Raw genomic sequence first — 27,568 nt, forward strand, 5'->3', positions numbered from 1 at the left:
AAACTCATTACCTCTATTGAATATTGTGTGCCACACAGTAGTGGTGAGATAGTAATGAACATCATACCAGTGACACTAAACAACATCTTCTTATCAACAAGTTCCCAACACATAACAAAGTGCAACGCCCAACAGTATCCATACAGCTCACCACCAGCAGCAGCATATCTCCAAATCCACATCACAATCTGTTCACCAGTCCAACACCAGTCAGCACAAATTATCTGCTAGCCCACTTAGTTCAGAGAGGCGGGACCTTATGCCAGTCTGATGGTATTATTACTCCCTGGCAATGAAGAGCGCCAGGGAATGAAACTAAAAATTAAAATGCTCTCCACACAGAAATGATAGGAAAGGACTATTGTACCTCTTTCCACTCTGAATTGTCTTAATTTCCACATCAAATATAACCTCTCTAACCCTTTTTGATAAATGACATGCATCTGTATTCGGTACCTACGACAGCATTTATTATGTTTTGTATTCATCAACAATTTTAGTTTTAATAGTTGGATGGTGGTGTTTGTGCTTGCTGGTCCTGAAATCAAAGATGATTTCCTTCGTTTTCTTAGTGTTCAGTTGGTTACTGGTTACACACCAACCAACAAACTGACTGACCCAGGCTCAGTAGGTTGTTTCATCCTCTTGGATATAGCAGTGAAATGAGTAGATGAGTTGCCTCTGTACTCATTTGTATGTAAGGTAAATGAGACTGGTGTCCGTGTAAAACCAGTAACTAGTTTTAATATAGTAAAGTTCCTAATCAAAGTTGAGGCTGTTTTGGAAGCGTGAAAGACTTCTCCACACAAGCTGTGGTGCCCATTCTCAGTTTTGTTTAGAAAACATGACATGGCTTATTTGCACCTGCACCGTTTATAAAAGAGTGAACATATTTTTTTTTTCTGTCTTGCATATTTGTTTGTTTTTAAGGAAAAATATGTTGAGCCATGTCAACTCTGAAAGTGCTAACACCACTTGTCACCACATGGTTTCACCACTTGGTAATGCCAAGCAACACTTGCTGTTTAAACAAAACTCGGGGGAACTTGGAGAACGGAGACCATAGCCAGTAAGGACAAAAGTCTTTCATGATTCCAAAACTGTCTTTACTTTGCCAAGTAACTACACTTAAAGCCAAGCATTTTACATTGTCCCTGTCAAGGCATTAGTGGGTCTAGTGGGTCTTGGGATCTAGATCCTAGAACGGATCTAGATCCCAAAGGTGTCCAAATTGAAAGAAAATGTTTTGTTTCTTCGGCAGACCACTGCACTCTTGATTTCTCTGTCCTCTCCATGTCTCCCTGTGGAATAATAGAGATCCAAGCGTAATGTCAGCATGGTTCTGACTTCAGGTCCTACTATCTTTTGGTTCCACCTGGGAACAAACTTTTGGCTTTCCAGACCAGTTCAGTTTTGAACAGTTCAAAATTAGGTTCGTGAACTAGAATGGAAGCAGGTCCTTGTTGATCGAAAAGGCCAATTAGGGCTTTGACAATGGGAACTAAAGTCGATCACCATAAGCAGAGTGTCAAGGTTTCAGACAATGCCAGCCTCGACAATGTTCTCATCATCGGGCACTAAAGCAAAGTGGATACAGAATGGAGCTAAACTCACTTTACAATGAAGCACAAAGCCTCAGTGTAGGAAAGTTTGTCCTGACTGACTGAGAATGTGCATGCTGAGGAAACTAAATGAACAGTTAAATCAATAGGTCCCCAATGGAGGACAAAGGCTGTGCAGAATAGAACAGTCGTGTTCAATTGACCGAGAGAGACCACTGCAGAGACAAAGAGAGAGAGCGAGAGGGACTATTAGAGAGACAGAGAGAGAGAGGGAAAGAGAAAACCAGAGTCGTGATCACTTAAGAAGATCGTAGCATGTGGAATGAGCAAGAGAGAAAGAGAGAGAGAGAGGGATACTGTGGGCAGACAGAGAGAGAGAGCTGGTAGTTGATGAGGAGCAGGCGGAGGCAGCTGTATTAAGCCACTGTGGTGCGTAGACAAGATGACAAGCAGGATTAACACACCGATACTGCCTGCAGCTGACGTGGTGTGTGTGTGTGTGTGTGTGTGTGTGTGTGTGTGTGAGAGAGAGAGAGAGAGACGGGAATGGAGAGAGAGGGAAGAAAGGAGAGGGATAAGGAGTACAGGAAGGGAGAAAAAAAGGAGGAAGAAGGTGGGAGGAAGAAGAGATTGTACTGTGTGTGTATGAATGGCTGAGTTTACATATACGATACACACATGCGCATAAGTGTTACATATGTGTTTGTGTGTGTATGTGTGTGTGTGAGTGAGTGCGTGTGCATGCATTTGTTGAGGCCTGGTAAAGGCAGGAGGGAACCCTGCTACTACTGTTACCATTTCCTACACTCATACACACACACACACACACACACACAGGTGCAGGTGTTTATCTGTAAGGCACAGTGTTTTAAGTCTGGCAGGTGCGATTCTTCACCTCAATCTGTGAAAGCAGAAGATACTGTACCCATACTTTTTTTTTTTTTTTTTTTTTTATACATAATGTGCAGGCGGGCGGGTGTGTGCATGTGTGTGTGTGTGTGTGTGTGTGTGTGTGTGTGTGTGTGTGAGTGTGTGATGTAGTCCTCCCTGGGCCCGTCAGTTATCAAAATCTCATTTCATTTTGACCTGTGGTTGTAACATTCCCCCTTTGGGTAGTCAGTGTAATTTGTAGAAAAGCTTAAATGGAATGGAGAGATGTATCTTTCCTCTATGCGTCATCAAAACCTGCCGTGTCTAAGATATTATGTGTGGCGGACAAATGAACCAACCAAAAAAAAAAAAAAAAAAAAAAAAAACAGGCTGATGCTCAGTCCTCCCTAAAATTTAATTATCTGGGAAAATTAAAATCGTGAAAGTAGATGGCTAATGTGATGATTTTCTGTCATATGTTGCCACTGTAGATAAAAACATTACTTTCCTACCCAGGTTCTAACTCAGTGTTTCACAAAGAGCCTCTGGGGTGTACCCACATACACTCTCACTGGGCCAAACTGAATTTGAAGAGTTTTGTTCCAAAATGAGACGACTGCACCATTTGGGAAAAAATGCCACCTGCTCTTACAAACTGATTTGCCGACATCAGAGTAAAGCTCCTGTTGGTGAATCATTTCATTTTATGTTATAAAGACAATTTAGTGACAAAATTGTAGTATTTTTGAAGGTGGAAACAAGTACAGTAGGTGTTCTGTTCCTTTGTCATGCTGATGTTAAGCTGTCACAGAGTTTTATTAAAGGGATAGTTTGCCCACTTTGAAAAAAAAAAAGATATTAATTTAATTGTCCCTTAACTGTGCTGATTAGATGCTTCAGATATCAACTTAATCAACTCAGATGATTAAATAAACAAGGTTTGAGTTTGATGACGGGTATCAGAATTTTTTTAGACTTGAATGCCATAAAAAATCAACAGTAGAACTATTTTCTTGTGCGGTTTAAAGCTCTCATTGCTGGTCCTCTGTTACTACAACGGTGGCTGGCTGCGGCCTGAAAGCTTCGTGAACCATGTGAGATTGCAGAGAGCGGAGGAAGAGAAGAAGCTAGTCCCTTTATTGCGCAAGCAGTAAGACAAAACAGCAGATAGCACTTGTGAGGGTAGATAAATCAAAAGACACAAAAGAAAACCCAGGGCAACTCAGTCTCTTAAGTCATGTTCAGAATGGTTTGACTATAAAATCATTGCTTTTCATCAAAAAATCTCTCAATTTCAAATTCATCACTAAATATTTAAAATGAAATGTAAAGTTCACTGCAAAACATGGAAGTGAAATTCTCTTTCGTCTGAGTAGTCGTGGCTGAGTGATGAATTTGAATTTCCGCTTCAAATAAAATGCGTGTTTTTGTGTGAAACCCAGCTCTGTTTAGTCAAACTGTTCTGGACAGACTATAAAAGTCATCATCACCCCTGTTTAGAAAGTCCTGCATGCCTTAAGAATTATGCCAGCATTTCCATTGGAGGAGAAAAATCTGGTCGTCTATAACTCAACCTGTTCTGTAAGCTGACAGCGCCAGACATTCATTATGCTAATCATATTCAAATTATTCATCAAAAGAGGCTAATTTATCAGGCAGAGCTGGGAAATCGAGAGAGCACGCAGCTGAAAACACAGCTTTATAAGGTCTTAAAAACGGAATGTGATACAGTAAACATAATATGTATAAGCATAATACAGAGCATGAGCGGAGTTTGAGACAGATACTGCCAGTTGTGACAAACATACTAACAGCATGCTAATACTCTAGCTACCAAAACACTGGTAGAGCAGATTTATGGTCCTGAGGATGGGAGGAGGAATATTCATGCAGCTAAAACAGAGAGAGACACACAGAGACGTGGCTATGTTGCCTAAAGTGTCACGATGTGTGTGTATGTGGGCATGCATGTGGCTCTGTGTGTGTGTGTGTGTGTGTGTGTGTGTGTGTGTGTTTGCGTGTGTGTGTGTGTGTGTGTGTGTGTGTGTGTGTGTGTGAGTGCATACACATGGACATGCAGGTATACACACACTTTGGTACAGGTGCCTAAATGTGTGTGTGCGTATGCATTAATCCTCGGCAAGTGTGTGCCGGTGTTAGTTGGCATGCATGTGTTTCTGTTGGAGTGTGTGCGAGTGTGTGTGTATATGTGTGAGTGCGTATGTGTGTGTGTTTTGACAGCAGCTTCCGGGGTCCATTATGCCAGTGACAGCCCCTCAGCAGGAAAGCAGCCAGCCAGATAAGTTATGAAAGCGGTTTAAAGGAAAATTGAATCCGCAACTTATAAATTATTTAACTTATTACACCTCTGTGAAGATCGCTAAACTCTTCTCTGCCCAAGACGCAACAACAATGGCCTCCTTTCCACTGTCACTGCTGGGGAGAGGACTGACTCACAAACACTACCAATGTGAAAGTGCTGCATATTTCAGGAGTCATACAGCAAGAAAATGTGTCATATATTGAAGTTACTAGAGGAAACCCTTCATATATCAAAGTTGTTTTGAGGTAGAAAATGCTTCATGTATTTAAAATGCTATTAGGTTGGAAAGCACTTCCTTTCCAAAGGGATCATCCTTCCCAATGAAGCAGCATGGTAGACCAATACTTCATATACTGTAACTTATTTCATGACACCTGGGTGATTTGTATGTATGAGTACAACCAGTAACTGTATATCACTCTTTTCAGTATGCTGAGTTAGAAAGCACTGAAAATGATTAAAAAAAAAATATATATATATATATATATATATATATATATATATATATATATATATATATATATATATATATATATATATATATATATATATATATGAAAAACACAATGAACACATGCCTTTAAAAAAAGGAGTTTTGGATTTGAGTACCATTAAAAACATCAAGAAAATCAATTACAAGTTTTTCATTTTGACTTAAAAGATGAGATAGAATTTTGCATTTGAGCACATAGTCTAGTAGACTTATAGATTTGTAGTTTCAGCAAGGAGATATCCTTATTCTTTTCTTTTTTCATTTTGACACTAGAACTCATCATCAAAATCAACCAAGGATCGCACACTAAGTTAGCTAGTAATAAAACAATTAACACGATGTATGAATGAATGAATTAATGAATGCTTTATTTCAAACATGTGCGAGTAACAGAAGAAAGTAAACTGAAAAACAAACAAACAAACAAAACCCGTGAGAATAGTCAAAACAACAGTAACAACAATAATAATATCATATGTATGTATGTATGTATCTTTCATAGTAAGGATACTTATCAGTTCACATACACAACCAAAGTTAATAGACAGTTTAAGAGCACTGGAGTTAACTGTATTCAGCAGCCTAAATATTAAACTTTTGGAGCTGTTTTAATATTTTAAACAGCCAGGATTTCGGGAGCTGTCCAAGGTACTCCATGTTTTGGTGGGATTTGTTTGTTTGTTTTTTTAGTATGTGTTTTAGTTTTACACCCGTATTAGCTCTGAAAATACACACAATATCATGATGTTCATCCTATGTAACGGTTCAAAAAAATAATAATGAAAACAAATTTAAAAAATTCTTAACATAATAACAATAAGTAACATTTGCTCTGGTGGCCACATCTGAGGTCCTCTGCTTTTAGGCAACAACACTTGAAAACATCAAATTATATTTCTAAAACTTGCAACTCGTTTTTTTCTCAAAAGAACTAAAACAACATGATTAATTTCTGTGCTTTTTTATGGATAGATTTTTTTCACAGCAGCCATTTTGACCTGAAATAGCAGGGTAAACACAACAGATGTTAACACTGATGTTAATCAAGGTTTTGTTCCATTTCAAACAAAAAAAGATCCAGGGTCCTGCTCTTGTTCGTGCTGGCTCACTGGACAGACTCTGCTACATTTAAATGAATGGAGTCTTAATTAAGTTCATTAGTAACACCTGTGTTTATCCTGCTATTTCATGTCAAGATGGCTGCCATGAAAATGGTCTTTTGATCATTTCATCAGCAACAGCCTAGATCTTATGGCTTTTGTGTTTCGGTCACATTATAGTTATGATGGCACCCTGTTAGCTTGCAGCTAATCAGCACTGTCTTGTTGTAAACCAATCTGATTTGAGTACTTGCTAATAGATTGTACAGTCAAACATTAGTCTTTTAAGTGGCAAGTAATAGCATGTTAACATATGCAGTGGTTGCTTTGCTGAATTAGACATCTAGTTAAGAGTTAGCTCAGATTAACTGAGGTACCTCTTCTCAAGGTAACACTGTTTCACATAGAGCAACAAGTAGGCTAAATACAAGAGAGTTTATTACATCTCATAACAAGTCTACCTTATCAGACCATTTGTTTCTAATTAAATCATTTGTGTTGTGAAATACACCCACACCACCTCAGTCTTTTGCAGTTATCCCTCAGTCTTGTCTGGTTGTTAAATAATGAGTCAATATTTGCACTGCGGTAGGCCTCCACGACAGCAGCAGCTGGGTTTGCTCAGAGATTTCTGATTCCACTGTAAAGCCTTGAAAATTGTTGTCATATTGCAGTCGCAAGAACTTGATGTACATATTGCAGTCACTGTAGGATAAGACAGAGGTTCATAAGTTGACGTTTATGGAATTTATGTTTGAAGCTGCTTGAGGGTTAATAAACTGTCTTATAATTTTATGTGTAAGGAATTACAGCATGTTTCACTTTTATAAAATCTTCATAAAAGCAGATAGGAATTTTTTAACTCTTTGAAACCTGAGGAGATTCACTTCACTGTTTCTTTCAAAAACATAAAAAGAATAAAAGGGGATGAATGAGAAATGATGCAATAATAATAATAATAATAATAAAAAAAAAAAATCCTAAGAAAACAACCTGAAAATTAGCACCAAGAAAAGTAAAATCGTTTAAATAAAATTACTGGGAAATTACAACAACAACAATAACAACAACAACGACAACAACAACAACAAAATGTACCAGAAATAGTAAAAATTAATGTTAATGTTGTTTGTGAATTTTAAAACTTATTCCACTTCTCTAAAGTTCCAGACTGTAAGAGGAGCAAATCTTCTCCTGTCAAAACCAAAACAGCATTCATTTGACTTTCACAACAGCTGTCAAATTAATTTGAGGCATTTGGGTTAACAAAATACTTAATATTGATATAAGTCTGAAACTTTAGTGTATCTGAAATGGCAGCTTTCCAGGAACTGAAAACAGAGCCCTCTCGCTGTGAGGCGACATGGCTAACCACTGAGCCGCTGTGCCGCCCAACATAAAATTACTTGACTATCAAAACCTCCGAAAACATTTTAGTGGATGTTTTTTAAAGCTCTGGTGAAATTAAGACTTGGAGGCAGTCTTGTGGAGAAGTGGATGTAATTTAAAGGCGAATTAAATCCACAATTTACTAGATAATAGGATTTTGCAAGACATTTGCCATTTGAAATCCTTCCAGCGGCTTGAAAGTTCTCGCCGTTGTTGGGGAGTGTGAGTTGATTTGCTATATTCTCCTCCAGGTGCTGAAAAACATTAACAACACTTTTCTGTAACTGTAGCAGTTGAATTTATTTTTTTAAGCTGTGGTGTAATTGTTCCTGATGATAATGCAACTTAATGACACATCTGGGGTAGGGCATGAAAAATACTTCATTGGAGAATGCTGGAGAATAAAACTACACTTTATGAATTATTAAACTTACTCCACCTCTCTGATGCACCAGAGGTTATAAAATAGGACAAATCTTCCCCCCTTGGACCCACAACAATATCAGCCTCCATTTCATTGTCACAGCTGTCGTCAAAACTGATTTGAGTACTGCGGGTTAGTAAAGCCCTTCAGATCCTTCATATATCATTAATATCAGATGAGCCCCTAAACATGCACATACATCTCCAAATGATCACGGATGAACAGTCCAAGTCTTGCCTCCATTGTAGTCCTTGGTTTGAAACTACAGACTAACTCAGTGCATTATGACAACGCCCTAAAAATTGAGATCTCTAAGACACTTGAAGAGTGAGGGATCAACAGAAGTGAAATGCAGAATATGAATTATTAAGCTTATTACACTAAAGTTCCCCACCAGAGGCAGTTAGTGGAGCAGAGTGTCTCCTCTGAGGTACATAAAAACAATGGCCCTCATTTCACATCGCAGTGGTTGTCAAACTGATTTGAGGAACATAGCTGGCAAAATACTCGAACTACTTCATCTATGATCAAGATCTTGGTGCATCTAAAAGACAGCTTTTCAGGAACCTAATTATTACTAGTGTTTTAGTCTCGTGTCAGGGTCATAGATACTTTGTACTCATGAAGAACGTTGCCTTGTGGCTGTACTGTGGCAATGACTGTGGCTATTCTTTGGATTATTGCAATGCACACTCTACCCGCTGGACCTATTTTCCAATTCAAATAGGAGAATAACAAGAAAAGAGGTGTTTAACTTCCTCACAAAATGGGTACTGGGGCTTTTTTGTGTTTTTTGTATTGGCATAATCCGCTTTGTTCACATTTGTTACTCAACATGGGGACTCATCAGGCCCAGGTAACTAAACAACCCAACAAAATCCCCGGTTCAGCTTTGCTTTAATAGAAGGCTGGTATTGGCACAACATATCATCTAACGCTGATAGGGGACTGTACGTTATATAGAATGAGGCATCACTGGAGGATTTTACAGTGCGCTGAAATAAAAAAAGTTAAAGTTGTGTAAAAGGGACCTTACATTTGCACAGATTTATGACAGTTATTACACCTCCTGATGACAGTAAAAAAATAATGATACTTTACTATTCTTCTAATATATTTCATATATCATTGCTATTAGGCAAGTCTTGATCTCCACGACATCTTTCTTTTGGATTTCTCTCAGTCTCATAACTACATTGACTCGGACTTGTCTTCTTTCAGGTGCCATTGAATTTTGATTCAACTTTGTCCTGCCTTAGATATATTTTCTCCATGTTAGTTTATCCACAACACTACAGTCGGTTTAAGGGATTACATCTGTATATAAACCTCCAGTCAATGATTAGTTGAAATCTTGTGCACTGATTTTCTGGATGTTGAAGGGTTTACTAACAAGGTCCCACAGAAAGATCTTCATCCTGTTTGAAAGTTTGTTTGTGTTGGGTTGTATAGTTCCCTGGGTGTGATTTGAGTTCACATGGTGGTGAAATATCCTCATTAGTTGCTCTGTGCTTCCCTGAGCGGCTAATCCATAATACTGTATTTGTGTCTCTCCATTCACTTCCTTAGTGCAGCAAAACAACCCTTGAAAACTTAATATTGATATTAGTATATAAGTAATGGCCATTAAATATTGGAAACTGGAGACACTAACTTTTCACAGGATTGTGCCCTTTGCAGTCATTTCTTTCATACACTTGTGGAGCATGAGTTTAGTTCTCTGCAGAATTGAAAGCACAGATTATGGATATTAAAGTCTTTATATGTCTCTTAAGTTTCCTTCAACAGGCTATAAAATAGGACATCTGTTCCCTCTTCTGACAAACAATAAAATAATAATCATCTCTGGTTTACAGCACAGCCAGGGTGAAAACTAACCTTGGTAATATTTTACAAATGGTCTTCCAGTATATATGGTTTAGTACTAACCCATCTTACAGTGGTGTAAGTGCAAACATAATTGTACTCACTGTGATGTGAGTCATAAATTGTTTTTTTTTTTGTTTGTTTGTTTGTTTGTTTGTTTTGTTTGTTTTGTTTTGTTTTTAATTGGCATGATCTGTTTGTAACTATGTAACTATTCAATCTGAACCTGTTTTCACTCGAAATAAGAACAGAACAATTCAAATGCAGTTCATTTATGTTAAAATGAAGCCATCCAAACATGTGACTGATGTTTGTTGTCTTCCTTTTTCTCCAAGTAGTGTTGAATTTTGATGACGCTATCTTCAGCAGAGACAGACTACAGCAAAACCTGTAAAATTTTGTGTAGGTAGCTGCTTTCACGGACATTCATCATCTTATTGTGCGACATAATGCTTGTTATTGTTCGTTCAACGTGATTGATTCAAATTTGTATTACAATTTTAAACAGCTTGGCCCTCCCCTGTTGTCTTGTAGTGGATGCCTCCCATGAAATTCGTCCTTCAATACACTGAAATAAGGTCACAGAAATTTTTCATCCAGATGCCACGTTAAATGAAAGATTGTGAAGTTTTGCCCACCACTTCAATTCAGCATTCAAATATGTTTCAGTTAGAATGAGGGGAAAAACTCCAGGTCATGGTTGTTTCCCTGGCAAAGTGGCTGATTAGAGAAGACAAGCTTACCTGACACAGACAGAATTCACCTTCCAGCAGTTGTCTGTGAACAAGCCTTTTACAACGTGATTTATTAAACTTATTCCACCTCTTCTACGCTCCTTCCCAGGGGCTGTAAAGTAGGACAACTCTTCTTCCCCCAGACAGACAACAACAACAGCCTCTATTTTACTGTCATGTTTTGGAAACCGGTGGTATTGTTAAAGTGATATTTCCCTTTGGTAATGCATTTTAATTTTTCAACGCCTGCTCAGTGTGAAATTTTACATTAGTGTAATGTTTCTGACATTTAACTGTCACTTTTACATGGTGGGACTTGCAGTGAGTGCCACAGCAGAATAAATCTCAGTTCCTAGATCAACAGCATTACAAGGACCCGATACTAAAGGATGCAAGGGTCAGCTATGCTACATGATTAAATAAGGGCCATGAAGGGAAGACAGAAATGTTTATTATGTTCTTTGCTTTTTGTCTTTTTACCTCAGTGTGGTCATATTTATTAACCAGTTTAACTAGGGGAAGCTGGAAGTGAGACACATCACTCCCTTGGATTTCACTCAGGCTTTTTCAACCTAAAAAGACCTGGTCCCATTCAAGTTTGCAAACCTAATTTTGACCTATTCTGAACATTTCACCCAAAATATATTGATTCGGGACTGAAAAAGTTGGTTGCCACCCGGAACTAAGTCATAGTAGGGCCTGAAGTGGGAACCATGATGACAGTTGAGTAGGGGTGTATTATTCTACATGTTAAAATAGAGATGACGGAGAAATCGAAGAGCGTACAGTGCCGCTGAATAAACAAAATATTTGCTTTCAATTTGGACATTCCTGAATTTCAGGAATGATGGAAGGGAGTATTCAAAAAATTACATTTCGAAATGGCTGAAGGCTGGTGAAGGCTGGGTTTTTTCAGAACCCAGGACCAAATAATTAACAGGTTAAAAGAACTGAAAAAGGAGGATAGAGACTTCAAAAAGGACATAGATGGAAAAAACTGGTGCTGGATGGACAATATGGGGTATTATGAACTGCTTAGCAGTGTGCTACATCATAAAATCAACCAACCAGCAGATTGGGGATCAATTCATACACAGCGACACTGGAGTCAATGATCAGCGACCCAGTGACACCTCACACCTTGGTTCCAAAAATCCCAAAGGAAACTTGTGCAAGAACCAGAAGTGGTTTGGTTGAAAAAAAGGGACTGCTGTAACACAACAGGGGAACTTCTCGGTTCTTTACCTGTTAGTTCCAAACTTTGAGCTGGTCTGTCACAAGCCACAGAAGACCTGATTTACTTTTCAGGCTGTTCAGTCAAAAGGGGCCGTGGTATATCTTAAAGAGTCACATAACCTCCCAGCGCATCAGCGAAACACCACAAAAGTTTGACACATGGTTTGACTTGGGCTCAGGACCAACAGATTAACTTCTCACACTGATTGGGCCACATCCACTTCTGTGCAGACCACGCCCACTTTCATTCTCTAAAGGTGGCCTTGTGGGGTGACAGAGAAGGAGATGTTGATAAACAGAGGCAGATGAGCTAGAGGAGGATTTTAAAAGTGTCTGGAACTCAATATCAGGTTGTTGTCCCAAATATTTTGTGCATTCAGTGTGTACAGACACTTTTTTTTTTTATGTTCAGGATCTGTACTCGTTTTTTCAACAGTATTTCCACAGCGAGTAACAAGGTTTGAGATATGAGTCATGGACAGAGAAGGAGATTAAGTGTACCTTTAAAGAAACGGGTTGAAAGATCAGTGACTGTTAGCCGACGTGTGTACATAGCAGCAGTTCTAGTACAAATAATTTCTGTGTTTGTGTGTGAATGTGTGTGTGTATGTGTGTGCAATGTGTGAATGTGTCACTATGAAATATGATGTTGCCGAAAAAGAGCATGCATTCAGCCTCCAATCTCCTCCATCCAACCAGACTGCAATACAAAAGCAATGCTGAAATCTGAGTGTAAATATACAGACTGACAATGTAGAACATATGCAATCTATTTATTGTCATGCTGTCTGTCAGAAAGTTGCATAATGTCAAGCTTTAATTAAATGTTATTCTCTATTTCTCTGTCCTCTCTAGATGATGGACCATATGGAAAGACAAAGGACATCTCTGGACCAGAGCATCCTCTGGCGTCTAGAAGACACAGTATACCAGGTATATGCGACTCTTTTATCTATCTGTCATTCTGTTCTGTCGTTCTATTGTTCTATTATCCTGTTGTTATGTTTTTTGACATGTCTTTTTTATTTGAGAATGGTTTACCGCCTTTTAGGCTGACATACAGAGCATAGTAAGTAGATATAAGGGTTACTGTGTTCCACAGTAATCAGTCCTGAAGTAATACTTAATACAATTTATACAACAATACAATTACATTTTGTATTAAATTAAATGTAATATTTAAATTAGTTTTTGCTCATTTCTTTTTTTTTCATTCCTATTTCTTTGCCTATATATTACTCTCTCCTTTCTGTCTTACTCTTCTCATTTCTATCTCTCCCTCGCGTGCACACACACACACACACACACACACACACAATCTTTCTTGCATACATCAAATCTCTCTCTCTCTTGCCTTCTTATCACCTCGGCCAAATCCCTCTATTGGGTTTTCCATCCCTCTTTCTCTCCAGCATTTCCTCGTCTGTCAAATCTGCCTTTCCCCCCCCAATATCAGTTCCTCTATCACTCTATTTTCTATTCCCTCCTTCTTCTTTGCCTTTTGTTACTCTTTTGTTACTTTATCCATTCGCTGAGCTTCTTGCTCTTTTTCAGCTCCACTGGGCTTAGCATTCTCACAGTTGTGTGCATTTCTAACTGGGAGCCAAACTGTTTCCCCGGAGCACTTTGAGCAGCTCACGGGCACTTTGGTAGTAGGAAGGGTTTTGGTGTGTGAGTGTGTATGTCTGTGAGTGTGTGAGAAAGAGAGAGCGAGAGAGAGAGAGAGAAAATCTGCCATTTTTTGTTGGTCACATACAACAGAACGGTTCTTCTTTCATGACATGACTTCACCATTTTTTGAGTTTCTAATGTTTATGATTTCCTGCATGCATTATAGATAGCAGCTATTCTGGTAACACTTTACAGAAAGAGTATATGGAATAACATGAATTCATGTATGAAAATTCACTACTTTAAGCATTAATATCTCATAAAATGCAAATACCAGATAACATGATAGATAATAAACATCAAATGGTTCACCACTTTATTTAATTTTGATTCCATGATGTGCTGTGTGTTTTAGTGGCTTGGATTTGGGTGAGTGGTCCAGATCATGCTTAATAAATCATAATTCATCATGATGTGCTTACCTTAGTTAATTCTTTAGTTAATGTGTGGTTCATGCATGAGGTCATGAATGAACAACTTTGTGTTAAATCCTGATAAGTCATGAGGTATTAATGCTTAAAGTAACGTAATTTTTATGCATGAATTCATGTTACTTTACGTACCCTCACCTTAAAGTGTTACTGATCATCGGTCCTGTCATGGGCCCTCCTGCAGATTTGGGTGAAAGCCCGTTTGCTGGCAATGCTGGATAGAAAAACAGCTACCACCGCTGATTGGTACTGCTGTTTTTGCAGTGTCTCAGATTATGAAAATGATCAGGGCATTGACCTGCACATGTCAACTAGTTGCGATGCTTTTATGCAAATCTGAATGATTCGGGTGCATTTTACCTGGACTCAAAAATGACCTTCCTCCAGATTATACATTTGTGTAGGTGTGTGTGTGTGTAGGTGTGTGTAGGTGTGTGTGCGTGTGTGTTGAAATCCCCACCAGAGATAACTGTGCTGAGAAGTGCTTCACTGATCCAATGTGTCGCCTGAGGGATTTACCTAATCGAGCTATCAATCAGTACTAGCCAAAGTTTCCTATCACATCACACCTGCCCTGTGTGTGTGTGTGTGTGTGTGTGTGTGTGTGCGCGTATTTGAGTGAAAGAAATATAGAGACAGATTGAGAGACAGCTATCTAACCGAACTAATCACATAACACTGTCTATCAAACCTTGTCTGCGTGTATGTGTGTGTGTGTGTGTGTGTGTGTGTAAATGAGGGCCGTATAAAGACTTTCAGATGGAGAAACTAAAAAAAAAAACAACTGAAAAGCGGCAGCTCTCTCTGGTAACGCAACTCAAAGACACTTAACACACTCCCTTTCAAATCAAATCAGCTTCTCTCATTCCCTTTAAAAACAGTGTCCTCTCCACCACCAGGCATTTTCTTCTCTGCATGTGCAGTCCATGTAGAATAAATCTACATGACTATGCAACACCCAAACACGAGTATCAACTGCAGAAACATGTCACAGGTGTGTCCCTTTATTGGATGCCTATAATTTATTTTCCTTACATGATTCACTTAAATGAAACACTTGTATTCAGTTCGTCATTACTGTATACAAATGCGCACCTAGTGTCAGAATTAAGTGTGAGAGAAGCAACAGTCTTTATACATGATTTACATTGTGACAGAATAAACTGACAACTCCCCATTAACGATGCTGAGTGAGGTAACTTAGTATTTCACTAGTGTTTCCAGGGGAAAAACACACACAGTCACAACCTTGTTTCCTGCATCACCACAATAAGATTTCACCAAGATAATTACAGCCATGATTCTGCACTATTACACCATGTTCACCACAGCTATGGGCCTTAATGTGCTGGAGGTAAAACCCCCTGACTTCAGGTGCTACTGCTGGGAGAACTGTTGGAAAGGAGAGGATGCAAATAAATGCTCCTTGCAACCTGACGTTTTTGACCTGGTGTTGAGGATGAGGAGTGACGATACCTAGGTATTGATATACAAGTAGATATTTCTCTACTTAGAAAATTTATATCAGTGTGAAACAAGCAAGTGTAACACTCAGTTAGCTCCGTTATGCCCCGTTAGCACCAGCTTGAAAACAGAGGCCAGAGTGTCTTAGTAAGCTGCTGGGCCAAAACAAGTCAGCATCCCTCCAGCAGAGTTTCAGAGACTTGGAGAATCTCTGCCAAGGAGCACTGAGGCTGTTCTGGAGGCTCATGGTGGCCCAGCGCCTTACTGACACACTTTATGATTTTCTTTCTTTTGTCACCAGTCTGCAGTTCTAATAGACAAGGCTCTGTTTTTCCTATTGTTGCATGTATTTATTCAGCTGCCATTATTGTGATATTGTGATTGATGAGGCCTGTCTTGTAAAAGAGATACTGTATCTCAAGAGACTTCCTGGTTATATAAATCCTAAACAAAATGAGATAAATTCTCTCTCAGACCAGTCATGAAATTGTGAGCAGAGAAGGCGTATGAGTAATGCTCGCCTTTTATATGAAACCCCAAAGACTGGAAGCAATCATTGACACATCATTTCACGCTCCTAATCTGACACTGATGCACTGCAGGCAGTAGATTTGAGGAATCAGCAGCGCTAGCATCTGCATTCCACCATCACCATGGGCACACTGACTAGATGATTTTTTTCAGCTTCTTTGATTCAGAGGCCGACATGTGTTGCTTCTGTCTGTACAGCTGAGTGGTACCAGTTTACTGCTTTCTTATTTTGAAATTGTGGTTTACCTTTGCAGCCCACAGTTCAGATGCCGAGCTGATGCCACACCAAACTAAATTACAATTTGCTGTGGTGAAGAGCGACTGCAGTTGGACCAGATGAACTCATTCATCATATGGTGACATACTTTGTGTTATTGCTCACATCGTGATGAGATCAAGATTATGCAATAACCCATACATAATCAAGTGCCAGCCTAATGAATTGGCCTTGTGTACTATCAGAACTACAAGTCAGATTTTACTGAAAAGTAGGGAATTACAGCAACATTAGAGAAAAATACAAACTACAGAATTAATTTTGACACCATAACAACTGCTCAAAGGTAAGGGAAAGCTGTTTGTTAATGAACACTTTCTTTACTGCTCTCTTGGCACACCGTCTGATACATTTGAGATGGAGGGGAGCTGCCCTGCCTTCAGTCTGTCACTTGGTTAATGATGTACTTTCTAGTCTGAAACTTGAAAAACATCCACTATACACTTTGGGGTTTTTTTATTCTAAGTACCTTGTTTTAGATGTGACATCTGAACATCTGGGGACCTTTCTATGTGCAGAGTGGTAGAATGATACATGATGTAAGGTGGCAGTAATATTACCCTGGGACAACATGTGAGGGAGGGGTGGGGGCACGTCTAGGAAGATTTCAGGTGCAATGTCGGCATTTGTGGGGGATGGGAGGGGTTTTTTCCTTGGCGAAAGTTTAAAATTAAATTTTCAAAAGAACCTTGAAAGAAAGGAATAAAAAAATTATTTCAGCCAAGAAAAAACTGCAAATGGGAAACAGGCAAATATGTCCCCAGGTTGCTGGTCTTTATGAAGAAATGAAACCCAGACAAATTAAAATGCAATTTAAAATACTTTTGTTGATGCTTGCCCTACTTCTTCAAGCAAAGATTTAATGAACTCTGTGTTTTCCTCGTTCTGATGGAATGCCATCAGTACAATGTGAAGACATGTGCTTTCATAACTGAACTGCAGCCTATGTGAAATACTGTGTAACATGCCACTGTTTAGCATAAATTACCATTAAATGTGCCTGTTAGAGATTGGCCACGGAGCAGTGCGTGAAATGACTGAGCTGAACCATCTGAAGTGCGACCAGGTGAACTCAATCATTTCAATCTGCTGTGCTACTGCTGCTCTTATTTTGGAAGAGCTATTTTGGTGTGGCTCTGCCACAGCATCTGAACTACTTGAAGTTGTTCACTGGTCTTTACAGCTCCTAAAAACACGCAAAAAGCACCCGAGTAAGACATCGGGTGATGCGCCGAATTCAGAGCAGACATATCAAGGTGGTTTGATGGGCTTGTTGACACTTTTAATCTGCACTGAGCCATTTAAATGACTTGTATGATGCTTGCAGTGCTTCCAGACATTTGACTGTTACTTAATCAGGTAGAGTTGACTGAGCATGCTGGCTCCTGGTGTTTAGTTTAACCTGCCTGGTTATAGTATGTGAGCAATCGAGTAAAACTACAGCGAATGGGAACAGGTCTATTCAGTTTTGCTTACTCCTGTAGAAAAAGCTTGATCAGTAGAATATGAAAATCTCTCCTCGTGAACTTTTGTCGTGAACTCCAAACATCAAAGCACAGGCATAGCGTAAGTGAACTGAGCTCTGTAGCACAGGAGCCTTGTTCCCAAGTCAACCTATTAAGTTGTTTACCTCGACAAACCTTGACTCAACCGGAGAATAGCTGGTTCATCACAGTTAATCCTGTTGTTAGGAAACTGTTTTGAATATGTTACATATGATTTTTCAGAGTGGTTTGATGCCTTTGTTTAGTGTTTAATTACGTGTTTAGGGAATATAACTCCATAAAATAATGTTGCCCTACTGCTGAAATGTCAGAGTGGTCCACCATGCCTTGATCCCAGTCTAGTTACTACAGTCAACAGGGAATTTCCTTTGTACTGGTTTCAATGGAGGGTTGAAGTGTAACATGATTTAAAGCCTTTTTAAAAACATTTTTAGTACCTATTTTCAGTGGAGTTGGAGTGTTGTGTGGTCTAAATATTGTTACAATGAATTTCATTGCTGTAGGGAAAAGGGCCTAGAAACTGGTATGTCACTCACTGACTTACTGACAAGTTTTATGTTGCACCTAAAATGCCAGGCTGCAAACTTTTAAGGTACGATAAGATACACAGGCACAAAATATGAACTTTCTACATGCCACTTCCAAGTGTCTACCAAGGAATGCACGTTATTATGTTTTTAATGGAGAGTTTTAGTGTCAAACAGGTAAATATCTTTGTATGTATATGCCATAGGTATCATGTGATCTCAGTCTTCTTTTGTATTATCCCCAGAGTTTTCCTGTTGCATGTAGTGATTTTTTATATGCATGTAGTGTAACTTCCCAGGGTCTATCCATCCTAACCAGGATCTTTTCAAGGAGGAAGATTTGTTCATTCCCAGCATTGCTTTCCAAAGCTGCTTTGGACAAGAAACAATGAGGATGTATTAATTCTCATTAAATGATGCTTATCTTATCCGATCTTTATATTTACATTTTCATCCTTTCAGCTGACTCAGTGACTTACAGTGTGTGAGCAGCGTGGGGATCAGAGTCTCGCTCAAGGACACACAGGACAGAAAACTTGTATTGGTTTATCTTGCAAGCATCTTGACCTTGCCTTAATCCAGGAATCAGATTGAACAGAGGGCAGCCACTAACCATTTATTTTTTTGGTTTATTTCTTCCCGCGTGTCTGAGAATGTGTGTATGTGTCTGCGCATTTCTGTGTGTGTGAGTGTGTGTGTGTGCTTTTCTCTTGAATCTGTCTGTCTCTATGTGATACGTCCTTCTTGGTGTCTGTGTGTGTGTGAATTTCTCTTTGTGTGTGCGTGTGTGTGTATGTGTTTATGTTTTTGGTTAGAAGCTCTGCGGGGGGTGACCATGGTGGAGCTGGTGAAGAAGGAAGGCAGTACGCTGGGCCTCACCATCTCAGGAGGGACAGACAAGGACGGAAAACCACGAGTATCGAACCTACGGCCCGGAGGGCTGGCGGCTAGGTAGGTGGCACAGGCTCATGTAGAGAGGAAGAAGAAATAGTTATTCAACCCTCAGTATAACAAGTTCATAAAAGCTTTTACATTTGCTGTTCTGCTGCTGAAATGCAAGAGTGTAAAATGGTGAAATATACTGTAAGCAAATAGTATCACGAAAAAACTTCCTGCTAGCCATGTCCTCATTCTTTTTCTGCACAGGAGTGACCAGCTAAATGTTGGTGACTACATCAAGTCAGTGAACGGCATCAATTTGACCAAGCTACGCCACGAAGAGATCATCAGTTTACTGAAGAACGTAGGAGAGAGAGTTCTACTGGAGGTGGAGTATGAACTGCCACCTACAGGTAAATACTGGTATTGCACCCCGCAGGTACAGTCATTTAGTCGTTCACTGTAGTCCTGTAGTGTGAGTCATATTGGTAACGGTTGTAGACTACCATTGCTTTTGTTTCTGAAATAGTGCATCTAATAACAATGATAATAACAGCACATGGTGTAATAATATATTTCTCCCCCTCTGTCAGTCTTGTGTTTTTTAATGGTATTAACTTAACCTTACTTAACTGGTGCAAAATATAATTCACTATAAGTCTCAGTGTATGTATATTTTACCAAACCATTTTACCAAAGCACTGCTTTATCATTATACTGAAAATAATGACTAATTGTAACACAGTGACTTGGTCTTTTTGTAGTCGTTGGAGAAAATGGGGAAATTATTCATTGTGATTTTTTTGGAGGTCTGTATAAAACATTTGCAAAGCAGTCATTTGCCATAATGCCATCAACAGGGAGATTGTTCTAATATTCATGTTGAATGAAACTGGATCAATATTCCAGGTTTGTTCTATTTCCATTCATTCAAGTTTTTAAAGAGATAGGATGATTTAGTATGTATTAGAACTTTTAATAAAAGTTAAAAAATCAGGATTCAACACAAATAATGAATCCAGTGTGCTTATACTTAACTTTGAAAATAGTTTTATATATTCTAAACTGTATTCTTTCCAGTTTACAAAACTCATTTCCCATGAATTCCAGTATTAAATGAGAATAATAAAGCGATAGCCAAAAATTTAATACAAATGGATCAGACATTTTTGTCACTTACAAGCTCAAATTGAGTGATATTTTAAAACCGGACAGAGTTTTTGTTAGGCACGGTCAAGTGGTGCTGTGTGGTTTTGTAATTCTGGTTCAGTTTGAAATAAATGAGGAGTTAGTCAGAGTGATGGACTTCATAATTTCTACAAGGCGCAGTGTATTAAATGTTCCCCTGACTTGGGTCTCCTTTTTTTGCAAGTTGCAAAGCCGCGCGTATAGCTGATTAACAAATAGAAATTCAAAGATTTGGCATCATCTAGACTGCTGGGCAAAGCTTTGTACAGTTTTTTCATTCCTTTAAAGAGATGAACAGATAAATAAATGAGAGAGTCTGGTTTACAGATTCTGGTCCAGAATCTGAAATAATGAGCACGGCCAGGTGTCAGTGTGTGTCAGCAGCTACACGAGTCAGAGGACACCCCACAAGGCCCCCTTTGTTTAAAGTGCCAAAAACACAAGTGGGCTTGGCCTGTTAGGAAGTGGGTGTGGCCCAGTTAGTGTATGGAGTTTTATTCCTTTGCCCAGGACAAACCTTGTGTTGGTGGTGTTACACTAATCTGTTGGTAACTTTTTGTGGTGTGCCCCACCCACTGCCATGCCCCTTTTAACTGAACAGCCAGAAACGTTAATCAGGTTTTGTGACGTGTGCATCCATTCAGAGGTTTAAAACCTTTTTGTGGTATGCTGCCCCTGTGGGCCCAGACATTTAATGATAGTAAGTAAGTAAGATCAGCAAATAATTTAATTCTCTCTTATCTCTTCCCTCTCTTTCCATACCCCACAGCTCCAGACAGCACCTCAGGGGTTATATCAAAGACAATCGACATGTGTTTGCACAAAGAGGGGAGCAGCTTCGGCTTCGTCATGCGAGGTAAACATCGGCAACACAGAGACATGCCACCATGTTGGAAGAGGGACTGAAGTGATATCCCTGGTTACCTCCTGACAAAACAGAGAATATGCTTCATTTTTGTGTGGAGAGGAAAATAGAGTAATATTATTTCCGTTTAACATTGCAAGTTACGTTTAAACATTACACTTCAGAATACACCTACTCTGTTTAACATCAGTGGTGGGATATTTTGTACTACACCCTGACTGTGGCCGAGAATTGTTTTTGTTGGAACCTGTTGAATTCTATCCAGTGGAAGAAACCAGACCACCACCAACCTCCAACCTGAGCTTCACTAATACATATATATACATATAGTAAAGAAATTCATCTTTACTCTACTCATTAACTGTAGCCTAGTGTCTGCGTCTTCAGATTTCAGTGATCAAATCCTAAATTTAACATTCGGCTACATCAGTCAAATCCAGAACTTAATCCAAAATATGTCACTTTAGCAATCGATAAAGCCCTGACTTAAGATAAGACAGCGTTTTAGTCTAATTAAACATTGCCAATCATATGTTGTGTCAGCTAAGAATACGCCCCAACCTGGTCCACACAGGACACTTAAAATTTCTGTTGTCTGTTGGAACCCGACATGTCCCATTGGGTTTGGACAGCCATCTCAGCCTCTAGTGTGTTGGATCTCTAGTTTCTCACCTTAAAGATGTTCACTTATCAGTTTGTTTGTTCTGTTAGTCGACTATATTGACCGCTAAGCTGTGGCCTCTCCTTCGTACAGGCGGTACCCATGAGGACTGGCACAAGTCACGCCCCCTAGTGGTCACATATGTGAGGCCAGGAGGTCCTGCAGACAGGTAACCATGACTACACACTCCATAAACAACTAGAAGCACCTCCTTACTGTACACACAACCACATACACACACTACAACCAGTGTTGGGAGTAACACATGTAATTAGATTACTTTTCCCGGTAATGCAGTGATGGCTGCATTATGTTTGAATTTTCAGTAATCACATTGCAGTTACTTTTCAAATAAAAAATCACATTACTTCTGTTCCATGAGCATGGGATCACATCAAATGAGTGATCAAAATCTCACTCGCATGTTTGGGTTGATGCTGTGTAGCACAGGGGGTTGGATCGGGAAACTGCTGAGGAGAGAGCGGTGGCAGAGGTGGGCATATTGTCAGGAGGACCATTAAAGCAGCCAGAAAAATCCTCCAGATCATGTTGCTTTTGAAAGACATGGATTCTGAGCGGGGGAATAAAGTATGTGAACTGAATCTGGTGGAGGCTGGTCTGAACAATCTGCGCCTTGTCTGCTGAAGGGTTAGGGTTAGGGTTAGGGCTACTTTAAACAGCCTAGAAACCACAGACTAACAGAACTCACTTCCAAATGCGACTGACATTGCTGCGATTGCAAGAATAAACCTCATAGGGTATTTATCACTTTAGGCTATGAGATTTGTGATATGATAGTTGAGGAACAGTGAGAAAGTTATGAAGTGTTATATGCTGAGTGAGATGTACCAAGACCACTGGTCTAGGATTAAATAAACTTTTATTTAATATGAAGTAATAGCCAAAACTGATCAGTACTCATATGACTTGGTTTCACGTTCTCCTTCTGATAAGGGCTAATATGGGTTTTAGAAAGTAACTCAAAGTAAAGTAATGAATAATCTATTACTTTTTTAGACTGCAGCCATAATACTAAATACACAAACATGTGGGAGAGAGACAGAGACTGTTTACATCATTATTTTGGGAGACAGGAGGAAATGTGGATCACTAAAGCGTCAGAACCATTGGCCTAGATCGACTTTGACCTAACAGTTGTGCTGCTCGGCCAGTTCCAGTCAAAAGTCTGGGACATTCATCTGTGCCTTCATGTGAATACACCCCAAGGATAATGGTGGCATTTCCTGGGACTGTCACTGGTATGGTGACAGTTGTGTGTTACTCATAACTGTGGCAGCATGAATCACCACACTCTAATGTTGTGTCTGCGTGTCTGAGTCCTCATGGGAAAGTAATATTCTGTGACATGTTCATATGAATAAACGTCCGTTTGCTGCTCTTTATCAGTGACCGATATGACACAACACCGCTTCAGCCAACAGCCACTTCATGAAAGCTTTTACATTTGCTGCTCTAAACACTTGGTTGTCTGGTAGCTCTGGCACACATGAAGTGATTTATGTTGCCATTTTGTTTGGAATAAACAGAAGAAGAACTGGCTATTTATTGAGATTTCCTTTGAACTTGGAACGGGGTGAAATCCGACTTCCTACATGGAAAAGCGGCTAAGGATCGCCAGATAAGGCGGAACTCCAAAACAGAATTATGGAGAAGATCAGAAAGCTCACGCTGTGTTTCAGTCAAAGTCGGAGGCTGGAATTTTCCAGTTGAAATTTCAGATTTCCAACCTCCAAGCGTTCTAGATGCATGATGCCAAACATCAACAAAAAACATAGCTGACCGTGAAAAACTGGTGTTTCCTTGGCAAGCCTAATAGATCTGTCAGTAGTGCAGCCTGCTTGCATATATATAATGAACCAGCTACCTAATAACATTGGCGATATATTTTCATTACATGCATTTCAATTACATGCATAACTGGTTTTACTATAAGAGAGTAGACTATGTATTATTTTAATTAAATACAGGCAAATAGACTTTATGAAAACTTTTAGTTGATGGTTTACTGTTTATAGCACATGTGCTGCCATCATTGTATAATGTCAGAAAAATGCTTCTCCTTGAAGTCAGCGGGAGATGGATTTGCCCTGAGTAGTAGAGAGAAACAGGACAAGTCCAGCAAAAACTGTAAAACTGAGGTCTCAGGATAAGACAGTTAAAGCACACAACACACAAAGTGGCATCCAAAGGGATAAAAATCCAGTGGTGTGTAGCTCTGCAGTAGTTAGTTGGTGCTGGGTGTGCAGACTTTAACCAATCACCTCCCACTTCCCACTGGCATGCATGGACGGGACGAGACTGCAGGGCTATCGGCACAACAGTGGAAACACAAATCGTTTTTGTTCTCGCAGCTGGAGGCCGAGGGCCATTAACACCGCCTGGCTTGAAGGCAGCCCTAACTCACAGTAGCACAACAGCGGAAAGACTGCTATTGAGAGGAAGACAGCATCACTACTGCTCTAGTGGGGAAGTGAAACAATATATCTATATATATCTATATATATATAGATATATATATATAGATATATATATTTTTTTCAAATTGTGTGAACTATCCCTTTAATGCAACTTAACCAAATAAACTAGATATTTAGAACTAAATTAGTTTTCATTTGTAAAAGCAACTGTAACTGCATTATATGGAAAACTGTACTAAAATATAGTTTACAGATTATGAATACATTATAAATAGTAATTGTTTAGCCTTTGCCAAAGTCACCATGTCGATGTGATGTTGGATAGCTGCTTCTATTCCTGGAATCTTGGGATTTGAGAAATCTTGAGAAATCTTCCTATAAACTCCAACTTGAACGGCTACTCCATTGCATTTTTCCAAATTGGAGGTCAGAATTCCAACTTTCCAGCTGTATGGAGGGCAACATTAGCACAAGGACAGAGGTGTTAGAAGTTAGAGGGAATGGTTTTGTGACCCTAGATGTGTATTAGTTATGTTCGTCTTCATTTTCAGTTATTTATTTATTTTTACTGTGATATTGTCTTGGTGATGTTCTATCTATCTATCTATCTATCTACAGTATATACAGTACAGGCCAAAAGTTTGGACACACTTTCTCATTCAATGCGTTTTCTTTATTTTCATGACTATTTACATTGTAGATTCTCACTGAAGGAATCAAAACTATGAATGAACACATGTGGAGTTATGTACTTAACAAAAAAAGGTGAAATAACTGAAAACATGTTTTATATTCTAGTTTCTTCAAAATAGCCACCCTTTGCTCTGATTACTGCTTTGCACACTCTTGGCATTCTCTCGATGAGCTTCAAGAGGTAGTCACCTGAAATGGTTTTCCAACAGTCTTGAAGGAGTTCCCAGAGGTGTTTAGCACTTGTTGGCCCCTTTGCCTTCACTCTGCGGTCCAGCTCACCCCTAACCATCTGGATTGGGTTCAGGTCCGGTGACTGTGGAGGCCAGGTCATCTGCCGCAGCACTCCATCACTCTCCTTCTTGGTCAAATAGCCCTTACACAGCCTGGAGGTGTGTTTGGGGTCATTGTCCTGTTGAAAAATAAATGATCGTCCAACTAAACGCAAACCGTATGGGATGGCATGTCGCTGCAGGATGCTGTGGTAGCCATGCTGGTTCAGTGTGCCTTCAATTTTGAATAAACCCCCAACAGTGTCACCAGCAAAACACCCCCACACCATCACACCTCCTCCTCCATGCTTCACAGTGGGAACCAGGCATGTGGAATCCATCCGTTCACCTTTTCTACGTCTCACAAAGACACGGCGGTTGGAACCAAAGATCTCAAATTTGGACTCATCAGACCAAAGCACAGATTTCCACTGGTCTAATGTCAATTCCTTGTGTTTCTTGGCCCAAACAAATCTCTTCTGCTTGTTGCCTCTCCTTAGCAGTGGTTTCCTAGCAGCTATTTGACCATGAAGGCCTGATTTGCGCAGTCTTCTCTTAACAGTTGTTCTAGAGATGGGTCTGTTGCTAGAACTCTGTGTGGCATTTATCTGATCTCTGATCTGAGCTGCTGTTAACTTGCGATTTCTGAGGCTGGTGACTCGGATGAACTTGTCCTCAGAAGCAGAGGTGACTCTTGGTTCTCCTTTCCTGGGTCGGTCCTCATGTGTGCCAGTTTCGTTGTAGCGCTTGATGGTTTTTGCGACTCCACTTGGGGACACATTTAAAGTTTTTGCAATTTTCCGGACTGACTAACCCTCATTTCTTAAAGTAATGATGGCCACTCGTTTTTCTTTAATTAGCTGATTGGTTCTTGCCATAATATGAATTTTAACAGTTGTCCAATAGGGCTGTCAGCTGTGTAGTAACCTGACTTCTGCACAACACAACTGATAGTCCCAACCCCATTGATAAAGCAAGAAATTCCACTAATTAACCCTGATAAGGCACACCTGTGAAGTGAAAACCATTTCAGGTGACTACCTCTTGAAGCTCATCGAGAGAATGCCAAGAGTGTGCAAAGCAGTAATCAGAGCAAAAGGTGGCTATTTTGAAGAAACTAGAATATAAAACATGTTTTCAGTTATTTCACCTTTTTTTGTTAAGTACATACACTATATTACCAAAAGTATTCGCTCACCTGCCTTTACTCATACTATGAACTGAAGTGCCATCCCATTCCTAACCCATAGAGTTCAATATGATGTCGGTCCACCTTTTGCAGCTATTACAGCTTCAACTCTTCTGGGAAGACTGTCCACAAGGTTGAGGAGAGTGTTTATAGGAATTTTGACCATTCTTCCAAAAGCGCATTGGTGAGGTCACACACTGATGTTGGTCGAGAAGGCCTGGCTCTCAGTCTCCGCTCTAATTCATCCCAAAGGTGTTCTATCGGGTTCAGGTCAGGACTCTGTGCAGGCCAGTCAAGTTCATCCACACCAGACTCTGTCATCCATGTCTTTATGGACCTTGCTTTGTGCACTGGTGCACAGTCATGTTGGAAGAGGAAGGGGCCCGCTCCAAACTGTTCCCACAAGGTTGGGAGCATGGAATTGTCCAAAATGTTTTGGTATCCTGAAGCATTCAAAGTTCCTTTCACTGGAACTAAGGGGCCAAGCCCAGCTCCTGAAAAACAACCCCACACCATAATTCCTCCTCCACCAAATTTCACAGTCGGCACAATGCAGTCTGAAATGTACCGTTCTCCTGGCAACCTCCAAACCCAGACTCGTCCATCAGATTGCCAGATGGAAAAGCGTGATTCATCACTCCAGAGAACGCGTCTCCACTGCTCTAGAGGCCAGTGGCGGCGTGCTTTACACCATTGCATCCGACGCTTTGCATTGCACTTGGTGATGTGTGGCTTGGCTGCAGCTGCTCAGCCATGGAAACCCATTCCATGAAGCTCTCTGCGTACTGTACTTGGGCTAATCTGAAGGTCACATGAAGTTTGTAGCTCTGTAGCAATTGACTGTGCAGAAAGTCGGCGACCTCTTTGCACTATGCGCTTCAGCATCCGCTGACCCCTCTCCGTCACTTTACGTGGCCTACCACTTCGTGGCTGAGTTGCTGTTGTTCCCAAATGCTTCCATTTTGTTATAATAGAGCTGACAG

General features: G+C 39.8%; 1 protein-coding gene across 1 annotated transcript in view; it reads left to right on the forward strand.

The window, feature by feature from the left end:
* Positions 1–27,568, forward strand: part of grip2b (glutamate receptor interacting protein 2b) — a 196,479-nt gene that overhangs the window by 122,297 nt on the left and 46,614 nt on the right. Inside the window, exons 2-6 of the mRNA XM_030052548.1 lie at positions 12,853–12,930; positions 19,219–19,354; positions 19,550–19,695; positions 21,240–21,326; positions 22,090–22,165. Coding sequence (XP_029908408.1) covers positions 12,853–12,930; positions 19,219–19,354; positions 19,550–19,695; positions 21,240–21,326; positions 22,090–22,165 — 523 coding nt within the window. The remainder of the gene's footprint in view (positions 1–12,852; positions 12,931–19,218; positions 19,355–19,549; positions 19,696–21,239; positions 21,327–22,089; positions 22,166–27,568) is intronic.

The sequence above is a fragment of the Myripristis murdjan genome, chromosome 5 (genome assembly GCF_902150065.1).
Source record: "Myripristis murdjan chromosome 5, fMyrMur1.1, whole genome shotgun sequence".
NCBI classification, from domain to species: Eukaryota; Metazoa; Chordata; class Actinopteri; order Holocentriformes; family Holocentridae; genus Myripristis; species Myripristis murdjan.